Below are 14,368 nucleotides of genomic sequence, written 5' to 3' on the forward strand. Positions count from 1 at the left end.
AGGGGGATATTCCTTAAGGGCCTGTTTGCCACAGCACAACATGCCGATGGGCAAGCTGCCAGACCACTGGGAATAGTTTCCCAGGGCACAGTTTGCCATTAGCTAATTGAAAATTTTCCTTCAGTCATTTACACTTTCAGAGAAAAGCTGCATTGGCTGGCAGTAGCGATGCATTGGCTGGCAGAAGCAATGCATCTCCCAGTCAATCAGATAGGGCTCCTAACAGTCTAAAGGCAGATTCAATACTTCCTCTTTCTTCTGCTGCAGGAGATCTACAAGAAAGTGGATACGGACTATTCTGGTACCATAGATGCTCATGAGATGCGAAATGCCCTCAAGGAAGCAGGTAAATATCACGTGTAGAAAGGATGCCCTAATGTGGTATTCCATATTTTAAAAAAATGAAAATATTGAGGCATTCTGACTACTCTACTATCCCTCCTGCCTCGTAGCCTCATAATTGTGGTGACATCATTGACTTGCCTCTCTCTCTTCCTGATCCCCATATATATCCCCTGGCCACGCCTCTTCCTTGGCCGTACTGTCCACTTCTGGGGTGGTGCTGGCCAGCTCTGGACCCCCTGCAGGAGCAGTTTTTCTGTGGACGATTTGTACCTCTGCAAGCTCTTTCCTGGGGGACTTTCTGTGGGTGGGTCCCTGCACTCTGGATTAGGCCAGAAGACGTCTCATTAACATGATCCTAAATCAAGCCCTAAAACTCAACACCAGCGTGTTATGTAGGTAATGGACTCTGCTGCAATTGCTGCTGTTTGGCTCAGGCCCCAGGAGTGCAGTAAGTCATATTAATTAGGTGCTTATCTCAGGATATTGGGCTAAGGAACTCTGCAGAACAAGTGGAACATATACAGTTTGTCAAGGTTTTGGGAAGAGAATTATGCCTGTCTCCACCATAGCACAATGGGCTATAGAAAGGAGAATACACAGTAGAGATAATGGAGACCAACAACTCTTCTAGGAGGAATAGTCCATAATTCTTCAGCCACGTCTTTCTGCAGCTGCAAAAATTCCATGCGCAACCTGCATTAAAAAGTGTATGTAACTGCTGCTTGAGTGATTTCTGTGCTTTCAGGTTTCACTCTCAACAATAAGGTGCAAAACATCATTGCTATCCGCTACGCCAGCAGCAAGATGACCATTGACTTTGACGGCTTTGTTGCCTGTATGATCCACCTAGAGACCCTCTTCAGTAAGTTCCTTCTTTCGAAGCCGCTGAGCAGAACTGCTGAACATTGCGGGGGGGAGGGGGGTGTTTGTTCAGTGCTTGGTATTTTTGTTTAAATTGGAGTGCTGAGTGCAGAGTACTGTGTGGAAGTGTAAGGGAGCCAGCAAAACTGGCTCTGCTGCGCAAACCAATAGAGAAGGCCCCAGACAAAAACTGGAGGAATTCAGTCCAGATCCAAACCTTAATCATCTTTCTTCTAGACAATAGTCATGGATTAGATTGTGGAGCACTTACTCAGCCTGGAAGAATCTCCTACTCATGCAAGTAGGCCACTGGCTTCAATGAGACTATTTGTGTTAGTAAATGTTCAACCAAATGAGTAAGGCTTGTGCAATCTAGCCGTAAATTTGCACTTACAGACACATTTTTAAAGGTTCTAGGTCCCTAAAGATGTAGATGAGTGCCTAGTGGGGTTTTTAATGGGAGTTAGGTGCCTAGGTTGTCTTGAAAATCTCACTAGATACCTATCTGCATCTTTAGGCACTTTATATCTTTAAAAATCTGTCCCTCTGAGCTTTGCAAGCCATACCTCTTTAATCTTCACAGCACCCCCATTAGCTCCATTTCAGAAGTGAAGAAAGGAAGGCACGGAGAGGTTAAGAGACTTGCCTCAAGCCAACCAGGAAGCCCCTGGGCAGAACTGGGAACAGGAGTTAGGCATCCCTAGCTCAGCCAACCAAATGTATCCATGCTGGAGGCTTGCCACCGTGGCCTGCCCTTTCCTCGGTTCTCTAGTCCACACTGAATTTAGCAACTCCAATGAGTTCTGAGAATGGCAAAGTTTCAAAATGGGGAAGGTGAAAGCTGTTCTGATAAAAATAAGAACTGGCCCAAATCTTCACCTGAAAGTCAAACCGAAACCAAACCAACTTCTCTAACTTGTTCAAATGATTTCTGGGTGCCATTTATCTCAAATGAACCTCTGAACCCTTTTTAAGGTTTGCCCAGCACCAGTTCAAAGCCCTTTGTCTGTAAAAGGGTCAAGGATGCAGATTATTCTCTTGTATTGAGGCTTGGTTAATTAAAAATAAACTCAATGTTCACATTGAGAAGACAGTGGAAATCTAGAATATGCTTTTGTTTCGGGGCAGTGAAGGAGTTTCATGGGTTTGTACGGCTATAAAAATCAGATTTTGTATCTAATCAGCCACTTAAGAAGCTGTTGTACTCTAGGATTATGGGAGGGAGGAAAAGGAGTAGCCATCTAACCTCCTGTTGTAAATTCTGAAGAAACACCCAGTATAATAATAGATCAAGGACAGTCTGATTCTTTTAGGGATTGTTGATAGAGATGGGCTGACAAAAGAGGAGAACTCACTTACTCTTTTGAATGAATGCAGTCTAATGTTAACTGTTCCATTTGACTAACCATTGGGGATTCTTCCAAGATGGTGAAACGCTTTTCTTAATCCTCCTATGACTTATAATCACATGCACTATGTTTCCAGTGCTCTGCCCCCACATTAGTCATCTCCCACTAGTGATATAAAGAAAAGGAGTACTTGTGGCACCTTAGAGACTAATTTCAGGTTTCAGAGTAACAGCCGTGTTAGTCTGTATTCGCAAAAAGAAAAGGGGTACTTGTGGCACCTTAGAGACTAACAAATTTATTTGAGCATAAGCTTTCGTGAGCTACAGATCACTTTAGTGATATAGTTTACCTTATCTGTGCCTGGGTCAGATCTCAGATTCATGGGTGCATCCCTACATATCATGTGAAATGGCCAGTGCTTTGTGGCTGTCCTGTTCTGAACACACAATGTGTCATAGTGGGTCCCGCCTGATATGCTATCCCATGCTTATAAGTGGCTTATGAATGATACTTAAGAGGAAGGGAGGGAAATAATCTGTAATGCTCCTATCCAATTGTGACTCAAAATTTGCACCTGAATCCAGATTTGAATAGGCCACGGAGGGAGGCCTCCATATTTTGTCAGACACCGTGTTACTTATATTTTATTTCTTCCCTTCTTTTGTTCTTCAGAAATGTTCCAGCTCCTAGACAAAGACAAGAATGGAGTCATCCAGCTCTCTTTGGCTGAGGTAAGGCTAGTTACATCAAACTACCCTATGGTTAAACTGTTGTGATGACTGGTCACAATTAAAACATATTTCCTCAGGATGTCCATTATCAGCTTTATAAACAAATGAAATAGCGATTCAAACAGGAGACCTACTGAAGATTCAGCAGCGAAAGAGAGATTTTTCAGACAAAAAGCTCTTACTAAAATCCTTCCTAAGCCAGTAGTTGTTCTTCCAGAGAATGAACACTTATCACACATACAGTGAGAGAGAATTTATTCAAAATGCCTCCATTTGTCTAGGAGATGATATCCTTATGGGTATTTTCATTCTCTTCTTTTAAAGTGGAGCAAACCACTAGAAAATGCACAGCAGGGAACAATTCTTGCAGAGGCAGAGGGTGAACTAAATGACCTAACAGCACCTGAAAAAGACCTTTTTAAGATGTCATGTCTTTCCCCCCACCCCTTCCTTTTTAAATGAGGGTTTTCATTGTTCAAACCAAAGTTGTTCAAAAGTAATGAGGCCCAGTCCTTCCTCTGCAGGGAAAATCCAAGTGGAAAAATGAATGGCAGTCCCCCACTATGATTCCAGTGGCAGTTCGTTGTATCCTGTTAAGATGTGGGAGGAATCTGGCTCCACGATTTTTTTTTTTAAAGATCATGCATCTCTTTTTGTTGCATTCTCTCATCCCAAGAGAGTGGCCTATTTGCAAAGTTTGAAGCAGCTCCCAGTTCTGAACTTCCCCAAAGTTCAAGAGCAATTGGATCTGTGGGTTTTTGTTTACCCCATAAAAGAAATTTAGATGTTGATCTAATCTTCCCCAAAGTCCCGTGGTGTTTGGATCCATAGTTTCAGGGCCCATATGTAGTTCCACTAAAGACATGTAATGGACCTTCTAGACAAACTCCTTTTTTCTCTTCCTCCCACAGTGGCTGTGCTGCACAGTGGTTTGAGCCGTTGCATCTGAATTGAGTAGAGATCCCCGTGACTCTTGCAAACGTGTTGTGATTTTCATATGCCTGGAAGCTTGGAAGATATTTATTTCCTGTGTATCTGAGTGACTCTCAATCTGCTGCTCCCCTCTTACGGGGAGAAAAAATCCTCTCTCAATCACCAGCAACTTATTTTAAGCCAAAATGAAAATAAAATGACCCCTTGCCATTTGGAAAACAAACACTGCAATGATACTTTAAAAACACACAAACAAAAAACCTTTTCTTTTTTCTGCCTGAGGAGTATTTTTGTGTCATGCTGAAATGTCATGAATTACAATTAGTACAGATAGGCCCAAAGGGCATAACTTAGATTCAAATTCCAGCTCCCCACCAATATTCAGCAGTGTTCAGATCCAAACAGCTGGTCTGGATAGAAAGGGTCAGCTACAAAATTTGTATCAGATTCTGAAGCATCCACCCATATCCTGCATTTGAATCTAGGAGCTTGGTTTGGGCCCATCTCCAAGACTTCGTTTAGTGACCTGGTTTAGTCTATTCCATTTAGATTCTTATAACACCTGAGTGCCTTCCAGATTGAGAATAAACAAGGAGGATCGCATCTGTCATTTTTTAGTGAGCAGGAGAAGGAGAAGGGAATCTGAAGGCCCTTTTTACAAACATGTTTCATTTATGGCTCTTTTGTATGTTTTCAAGGAGGAGAAGGAGAGGGCAAGATGGTAAGGAAAGAATGTGATTTGGGCTTTCAGTAGGCACATTGGTTGATAACAAACCTTGTCCGTGCGCCACATGCAGGTCCAAAACCAAATATTTACATTGAACAGGTAAAAAAGGGGAGTGTGCAGCCTGGGAAGGAGTCCTATTAGCTCATCTCACTAGAAACCTGAAAGAGCCTACAGGATGGTTTGCAACTTCAGCTGGAGGGTAAAGTGTCCAAACATGGAATCACTGGAAGTTGCAGTTTTTGAAACTGAGGCCAGCAATCAGGGCCGTCCTTACCCATACACAAAGTACACAGCTGCGTAGGGCACCAGGAAATTTGGGGCACCACATTTCCTGGTGCCCTACGCAGCTGCATGTTGCTCTAGCCCTTGCTCCATCCCAGCCCCGCCTCTTCTTGCCCCTGCTCTGCCCCATCCCCGCCCCCATCCCCTAAGGACTGCAGCAGGGCCGGGCCTGCACTCACCAGCCACGGGAAGTACAGACCTGGCCCTAGCCGCGCCGCTGGTGAGGGCTGGGAGGTGGTTCCCTCCTGTCCCCCAAGCCAGCCCCCCCACATGGAGGCCTGGGGCCCCACACACCACGCACCCCAGAATAGCCAGGGATGGCCCTACCTGCAACCCACACAGAAGCAAATGCACAACAGTGACAGAGGATGCAGCTTCTTTAGAATCAGTGGAGTTGCTCCTGCTTAGAACTGTGTGAGTTGGGCTCTTGGTCATTAATTAAAGATCCTCTGAAAGCTCCAGCGTCCTGGCTGGCCAACTTCTAATTTGAGGAATTACATTCTGCCTGACTAACTATTCTGCAGCTTCATTTGGAGAAGTTATTTTCCATTCCCCTTCTTAATTGTCATCACACTAATAAATCTGATCTACAGTGTTGCTAGCACAGAATAGCTGCCATGATCCGTCCCAGAGGTGGCTGTGTTCAGGTGATGTGAATGACCTCTATACAACTCTATACAGGTATAGGGCAAAATTCTTCTCTCTCACTGACGTGGGGATCTCTGCTGCCTGCAATGTTCAGGATTTGTTTGACACAGGAACATCATTCTTGCAATAAGGGCGAAATTAGCATTTAGTGGGTTGTTTGGCATATAAGAACAGAACATTTTACCCTTGGTTTATAACAGGGGCGGGCAAACTTTTTGGCCTGAGGGCTGCATCGGGTTTCGGAAATTGTATGGAGGGCCGGTTAGGGGAGGCTGTGCCTCCCCAAACAGCCAGGCTTGGCCCGCCCCCAGCCCGTGGACTCCTGCCCCATCCAATCCCTGCCCTCTGACTGCCCCCGCCACTCCATCCAACCCCCCCTCTCCTTCCTGATTCCCCCCCTACCCCCCGGGACCCTTGCCAAATCCAACCACCCCTTCTCCCTGTCCCCTGACTGCCCCCTTCCAACCCCTCCTCTCCTTCCTGACTGCCCCCCCAGGACCCCTACCCCCATTCAACCCCTCTGTTCCCCACCCTCTGACCGCCCCAACCCCTGTCCATGTCACACCCCCTCCAAACTCCCCTGCCCTCTATCCAACCCTCGCACTGCCTGGAGAACCGGTGGCTGGAGCCCGGCTGGAGTCAGCCATGCCATTGTGCAGCACAGAGCACCGGGTCAGGCTGAGCTCTGCAGCTGCGTGGCCCCAGGAGCTCGCAGCCCCCCCTGCCCAGAGCATTGCACCAGGATCACAGTTAGCTGAGGCTACAGGGGAGGGGGAACAGCGTGGGAGGGGCTGGGGGCAAGCCTCCCGGGCCAGGAGATCAGGGGCCGGGCAGGAGGGTCCCACAGGCTGTAGTTTGCCCACCTGTGGTTTATAAAATGCTCTGGGATCCTTGTGGATGAAAAGTACCATGTCCAGTGAAACCTGTGCTAATGATCAGCTGGGTAGGGTGGGCACCTTCCCTAAGGTCCAGTAAAATCTCTGGCCTCGAGAGAGTTCCTCTCTATTAATTGCAGTGTGTTATACACTGTAGCTACCCAGCAGTCCCTTTGGCAATTAAGGGGTCTCACTATAACTACAGGGACTGTAATGACCTGGCTAGTGTGTGTGTATGCGACAAGCTCCCACCTTACTGCAGAGGGAATGAAAGAGGAGCTCCTGCCCACCCACTATTGGGAGGTCCAGCCTTGGACCTTGAAAAAGAAGCGGATGACTGATATAAGGCTCAAACCCTCTCAGCTTCTTTGCCCCAAGGCCACTTCCTTCACCTCTTCCCAAAGTACTTCCCTCATGACCCAGAAGGATTTACACGGTCTGTTGTGTAACAGCGTCTCGCTCTCCAGCCAAACTTCCCCTTGTTGGGAGTGCTGTCTTCAGGCTTTCTTAGACGTCCAGGAGCAAAAGTCCAAATAAATAACAAAATCCAGACTAAACAAGCTTCCCCTTCCTGGGGTTTCTTCTTCAGCCTTCTGGGCTTGCATGGCCATTTAACAGACCCTCTTATCAGTTTTCCCTCTTAAGTGGGAAGGGATCTGGTGGTATCTTCTGGCCCCTTCATAGAATTCTTTGCTGTGATAGCCTCTAATGCTCAGCTGTCCCTCCAGACTTCAATTCCCAGCAGAATGGGTGTGACCAAAACCAGGGTGGTGCTGGATCCAGCTGCCCCACTACCCCCTAGTGGATGCATATGAACTGCTCATTGAGGTATCATAGACCCTATACCAGTAACAGAAAAAAATTCTCCTCTAGTTCAAGTAGCCGGGTCTGAGTTTTTGGAGCAAGGGGGTCTTAGGTCTTTCTCTTCCATCCCTGGAGATCTGATTGGCTATGCTGTACAGCATAGTGACAACTGTCTGACGTGGCCAGGGATTTCTGACAGTGCTACTATCCCTCAAAAAACAGCGTAATAATCTGCATGCACCTGTGTGTCTAAACAGAGAGAAGTCAGGGATGGGATGGAGCTCCCAGAGGCCCTAGCTCTCTCCAGCAAGTGCTCTCTGCCAGTTGAGCCAAACGAACACCTCCCCCCCAGCACAGAATCCTGAGTATGTCCCACAATTCCTTACCAGCCACGCAGCACAGCAAGATAACAGCATGCAGCTCTGGATTAGCTTTCTGCTCACATCCGCTAGTCATCAATTTAGTCCAATTACGCATGATCACAGAGGTGTCTCGCAACAGGACGGGGTAAATCAAATAGAGAAATCCACTGGATTCTCCTCCTGCCCCTCTCCTCTTCTCAGGCAAAATGCCCCCATTTCAATACACCTCCTACCTATCTCTGTGTCTCTCGCTCACCTTTCCAGGCTGGGCAGAGTGCTGCACTCCATCCTCCTTTATCTGTAGGAGGCAGGCCGTTCTAGCGGAGCTACTTCCTCTTTTATTTGTTCTTTGAGCACAGCACTTGGTATCTGGTCTCCAGACAACTGCTCAAAAGTAAGCCTTGTCATTGAATACACTTCTTCTTGCCACTTGGCTGCATCTGCAAAAAGATGATTGAGGTCATCTTGTTTCTCTTCCTCATACGACAAGCCAAACAAGTGTCTGTGCACGTCAGTCCCTCTTCTACCCTTGGCCCTAATTGCTTGTTGACTAAAATGCCTGCAGCTGCTATTAGGGGCGATGCAGGACAGTGTGAGGGGTGGACTGAGCCTGGGGCTTGGAGTCAGGAACTCTTGAGTTCTGATCCCTTGTTGTGTGGCCATGGCTTCAAAGTTGCCAAGCGCCTATAGCTGCCACGTGACTTGAGTGACTTCATCGCTTCATGTCAGTTCTTCTCGCCGTATAATGGGGATCATATGGCAGGGGTGTTGCAAGGGCTCACTAATTCAGGTCTGTAATGTGCGCAGTATTAGTAGGAAAACCTGACTGTGCCTGGCTGGGATTCCTAGCGCTTCGCATGTAGGATGGCAAAGAAGAATTTACCCATGGGAACAATGCAGTGGCTAGTCTATCCGCTCTCTTCCCGCCCTCCCATACTTTGAAGGAATGTTTCCATTGACTGTGCTGAAGCCCATGCATCATGGTGCCCTGCAAAGCCAAAATCTCTCTCTGTGTTGCTGGGGTAGAGTGTTGTAAATATTGGCCAAGGTCCAGATGGCCATACTCACTTGTGGCCAGTTTGTCTTACATCTGTGTAGTCACATTAGTTCAAATGGCTGTAATTCCTACCAAAGAAGCATTTTACACCAACTTTGCACAGGACTAAATGACAGTGTGAGATACAAGGCTGTGGAGAATGAGGCCCTGAATAAAGCTGGTTTGTCAGCAGGAGAATCAGGCCCAGCAAGTGCAAATAGCTGCCTCAGCTTCTGCCTTAGCAGTCAAAGGAGATCCCACAGTGTAAAGTGATTGCTCGCATAGTGCGGGAGAGTTTTTTCATGGGGAATTACTGGGGTTCTCCTTCATCTTCCCTGTCATCTCAGGCTATAGACCTTGGTTTATGCCTCAGAAAAGGAGTGGTCCAGAAACCTCTTCCCCCAGGATTTACTCAAAGGGATGCTGCTGAACCTAACTCCAATTAATTTTTGGTGGGTCTGCATTTCCACATAGTTTCAGGCTGCCTGCCAGGCCTGGAAGTGCTGCAAGAACATGAACACTTCCTTCCTTGCACTATTTCCAACCCGGACAGGCAGTTTCTGAAACCTCAGCCTGACATCATAATCCCAGTGCAACTTTACAGCCTTGGGAGATTCAGATAAATTTAATAAAATCAATGCAGTGTTTAGGTGCAAGAGGAACCCAACCGCCCTCACTTTTGAAGCTTCCCCACTACTAATGATGTTTACTCACCCTCTTTACCGCTCTCATATCTTGGGACTGACATGGCTACACATACACTGTATACCTACTTTTAAAAAGCATCGGGATTGGACTGCAGTGGTTCCAAACAATCTGGAAACTGTAGGGGACAATTTCCTGGTGCAAGTGCTGGAGGAACCAACTAGGGGCGGAGCTCTTCTTGACCTGCTGCTCACAAACCAGGAAGAATTAGTAGGGGAAGCTAAAGTGGATGGGAACCTGGGAGGCAGTGACCATGAGATGGTCGAGTTCAGGATCCTGACACAAGGAAGAAAGGAAAGCAGCAGAATACGGACCCTGGACTTCAGAAAAGCAGACTTTGACTCCCTCCAGGAACTGATGGGCAGGATCCCATGGGAGAATAACATGAGGGGGAAAGGAGTCCAGGAGAGCTGGCTGTATTTTAAAGAATCCTTATTGTGGTTACAGGGACAAACCATCCCGATGTGTAGAAAGACTAGTAAATATGGCAGGCGACCAGCTTGGCTTAACAGTGAAATCCTTGCTGATCTTAAACACAAAAAAGAAGCTTACAAGAAGTGGAAGATTGGACAAATGACCAGGGATGAGTATATAAATATTGCTCGGGCATGTAGGAATGAAATCAGGAAGGCTAAATCACACCTGGAGTTGCAGCTAGCGAGGGATGTTAAGAGTAACAAGAAGGGTTTCTTCAGGTATGTTAGCAACAAGAAGAAAGCCAAGGCAAGTGTGGGCCCCTTACTGAATGAGGGAGGCAACCTAGTGACAGAGGATGTGGAAAAAGCTAATGTACTCAATGCTTTTTTGCCTCTGTCTTCACGAACAAGGTCAGCTCCCAGACTGCTGCACTGGGCAGCACAGCATGGGGAGGAGGTGGCCAGCCCTCTGTGAAGGAAGAAATGGTTCGAGACGATTTAGAAAAACTGGATGTGCACAAGTCCTTGGGGCCGGATGCGTTGCATCCAAGAGTGCTAAAGGAGTTGGCGGATGTGTTTGCAGAGCCATTGGCCATTATCTTTGAAAACTCATGGTGATTGGGGGAAGTCCCGGATGACTGGAAAAAGGCTAATGTAGTGCCCATCTTTAAAAAAGGGAAGGAGGAGGATCCTAGGAACTACAGGCCAGTCAGCCTCACCTCAGTCCCTGGAAAAATCATGGAGCATGTCCTCAAGGAATTAATTCTGAAGCACTTAGAGGAGAGGAAAGTGATCAGGAACAGTCAGCGTGGATTCACCAAGGGAAAGTCATGCTTGACTAACCTAATTGCCTTCTATGATGAGATAACTAGTTCTGTGGATGAAGGGAAAGCAGTGGACGTGTTATTCCTCAACTTTAGAAAAGCTTTTGACACGGTCTCCCACAGTATTCTTGTCAGCAAGTTAAAGAAGTATGGGCTGGATGGATGCACTACAAGGTGGGTAGAAAGTTGGCTAGATTGTCGGGCTCAACGGGTAGTGATCAATGGCTCCATGTCTAGTTGGCAGCTGGTATCTAGCGGAGTGCCCCAAGGGTCAGTCCTGGGGCCGGTTTTGTTCAATATCTTCATTAATGATCTGGAGGATGGTGTGGATTGCACCCTCAGCAAGTTTGCGGATGACACTAAACTGGGAGGAGTGGTAGATACGCTGGAGGGTAGGGATAGGATACAGAGGGACCTAGAAAAATTGGAGGATTGGGCCAAAAGAAATCTGATGAGGTTCAACAAGGACAAGTGCAGAGTCCTGCACTTATGACGGAAGAATCCAATGCACCGCTACAAACTAGGGACCGAATGGCTAGGCAGCAGTTCTGCAGAGAAGGACCTAGGGGTGACAGTGGACGAGAAGCTGGATATGAGTCAACAGTGTGCCCTTGTTGCCAAGAGGGCAAATGGCATTTTGGGATGTATAAATAGGGGCATTGCCAGCAGATCGAGGGACGTGATCATTCCCCTCTATTCGACATTGGTGAGGCCTCATCTGGAGTACTGTGTCCAGTTTTGGGCTCCACACTACAAGAAGGATGTGGAGAAATTGGAGAGAGTCCAGCGAAGGGCAACAAAAATGATTAGGGGTCTGGAACACATGACTTATGAGAAGAGGCTGAGGGAACTGGGATTGTTTAGTCTGCGGAAGAGAAGAATGAGGGGGGATTTGATAGCTGCTTTTAACTACCTGAAAGGTGGATCCAAAGAGGATGGATCTAGACTATTCTCAGTGATAGCAGATGACAGGACAAGGAGTAATGGTCTCAAGTTGCAGTGGGGGAAATTTAGGTTGGATATTAGGAAAAACTTTTTCCCTAGGAGGGTGGTGAAACACTGGAATGCATTACCTAAGGAGGTGGTGGAATCCCCTTCCTTAGAAGTTTTTAAGGTCAGGCTTGACAAAGCCCTGGCTGGGATGATTTAGTTGGGGATTGGTCCTGCTCTGGGCAGGGGGTTGGACTAGATGACCTCCAGAGGTCCCTTCCAACTCTGATATTCTATGATTCTATGAATCTAATGTCCAAGTGACACTGCAGTGTTCTGGGATATTACCCTTTTCTACAGTAGTGCATCTCTGTGAGACAGTCTGGTCCAAATCCAGTCCTGGCAGAAATGGATACAATTCCTGTTCATCTCGGTAGGAGATGCACCTACTTGCTCCCGATCTCAGCGGGATCTCATGTGTTTACCCAAGCTAGGCTAGTCTGGCTCCTTTTAGCTTCTTCAGCAGGTATGGTTGTGAAACTGTTTCCCCCTTGTCCAAAAGGACTCTCTCATCGTCTCCCTTGTTCACACTGTAGAATCTCCTTCTAACATTATAGCTGCTTTAACCTCATGACCTGTGGTGTGAGGTCAGCCAGGCATTAATCAGTTCACGGCCACTCTCAGTCTTCCAGAGCACTGTGAACAAAGGATGGTGGAAGCACCACTCACAAGTAGTCACAAGCCTGTCAAGCCACAGATGTAGCCATGTGATCAGCTAGTTGGCTTGTCCCCCAGGCTGGACTTTCAGCAGTGGCTCAGAGACCTGAGTGCTGGATCACCAGTGAAGCCACTAGGAGGTACCACACAGAAAGCAGCATAAGTGTCTTTCAGCTTCACTTGGAAGGTTTGCATTAACACACTTCCCTCTAATCTGGTAGGGCAACAGCATCACAGATAGACACACAGGTCTAGTAGGCAGCCCAACACAATGCTGTGATCTCCAAGTCAGAGATAAGTTAATATGCTTTGGAGCCTACTGAGCGTCTACAGTGAGACACCTGCACTGAGTTTTCACGAGGGATCCACAGGTCCCATTGCGGTCAGCACCTCTGAAAAACCAGGCCACTTATTTTTGTGCGCCCAGGTTTTAAAATGTTGGCTGAAGCCTTTAAAGAAAGAAAAGCGCAGAAATGGGAGAGGGAAGCACAATGCTGAGCTGGTTATAAAATCATAAAGGTTCACATTTATTTATTTATTTTGATAAAGAACTAAACCTCTTTTGGAATAGTCCAGCTGCAGATGGCAGCAGAATTGAGGCTTTCAGGGGTCTTTCACTTCTGCAGGCAAAAATCCTTCACCTGTAGGAGAAGGGGATTGCCCACTTTAGTTCCCCAATGGGGCAGTGTCCTAGGACCACCACTCCCCCACACACCTGAACGTTAGAGACATCCACCTCAATTTTGGTTTGAAATCCCTATGCTGGCAGCAGTCAGAGAGAGGGTGACCCTTCCTCTTTACTTTGGTTGCTTTACCTGATCATCTTTCAAGAAGTCATTCCAAGTTGGAGGTGTCTGAGATATTAGAGGTGCATCAGCAATGAAGTGTGTCCCAAGCCAGTGTGATCATTAGAGGTTTAAGAGCCACAATGGCCAGCTGGGTCCAGTATAGCTTACAGCATATTCCCATTTGTTACTATTTAATTGCACATAATACTTGTTCATTAATTTTCAGTGGAGCTAGCTAGGAATCAGAAAGCATGATTAGCACTGAACCAGGGATTACTCACATGTGAGGATTATTCTTTAATTTTATTACCCTATTGCACCTCAGGCCAAGAGCAGTTTGCTGTATCTCCACACGTTTTGGCTAGAGGGCAGTAGAAACTGTTACTTCAGCCAGGACCTGCTGGTCCTGCTTTAATATTGTTGTTTTTAGGCTGTCAGTGAAGGCCCGGAAGAACATTACACTGTTCATTAGGTAACACCTTTCTGCTGTGAAAATCTTGCTCAGTAAGAAGTGAAGTAGCAGTGGAAATGGAGATTAGAAAAATATATGTGATTTCAGAGGGAATTAGCATGGAGTGAATTAAACAGGGGAAAGGAGAGTAAGAGAAGAGGAAAACAAGAAAAAATGATAAAGAAGCAATTGTGTCTAATTTGTAAACACCATTAGTCAAAATCCTTTGAGATGGGCCTCCAGAGGTGATGACCGTAATAATAGTGAAGGTGTAGTCAATCCCAATAGTAATAAAGTGTCCCCACCAATGTTCCCTCTAATTTTTGACAGGCCGTGTGTGCAAAAAATGTCTTCTGTGCAAATTTTTGACAGGCTGTGTGCGCAAAAAAATTCTGTGCAAATTGTGCTTCTGTGCAAATTTTTGTGTGCATGGTGTTTCGCCGTGTGAGCGGGGTTTAGGGTCTGTGAGCACACGTGCACAGCTTAGAGGGAACATTGGTCCCTACCTTCTTCAATCTTAATTTCAGTTCAACAGGTTTTTCACTATTGATTGCTTTTGTACATCCCCCTCCAAACCATCTGTA

General features: G+C 46.6%; 1 protein-coding gene across 1 annotated transcript in view; it reads left to right on the plus strand.

Annotated features, from left to right (window-relative positions):
- The window catches only part of LOC140909462 (calpain-8-like), a 46,605-nt gene extending 42,163 nt beyond the window's left edge, over window positions 1-4,442 (plus strand). Inside the window, exons 18-21 of the mRNA XM_073338774.1 lie at window positions 268-346; window positions 1,091-1,207; window positions 3,228-3,286; window positions 4,198-4,442. Coding sequence (XP_073194875.1) covers window positions 268-346; window positions 1,091-1,207; window positions 3,228-3,286; window positions 4,198-4,221 — 279 coding nt within the window. The 3' untranslated portion in view covers window positions 4,222-4,442. The remainder of the gene's footprint in view (window positions 1-267; window positions 347-1,090; window positions 1,208-3,227; window positions 3,287-4,197) is intronic.
- Window positions 4,443-14,368: the final 9,926 nt, after the last annotated feature.

This window comes from Lepidochelys kempii, chromosome 3 (assembly GCF_965140265.1).
Source record: "Lepidochelys kempii isolate rLepKem1 chromosome 3, rLepKem1.hap2, whole genome shotgun sequence".
Classification (NCBI taxonomy): Eukaryota; Metazoa; Chordata; order Testudines; family Cheloniidae; genus Lepidochelys; species Lepidochelys kempii.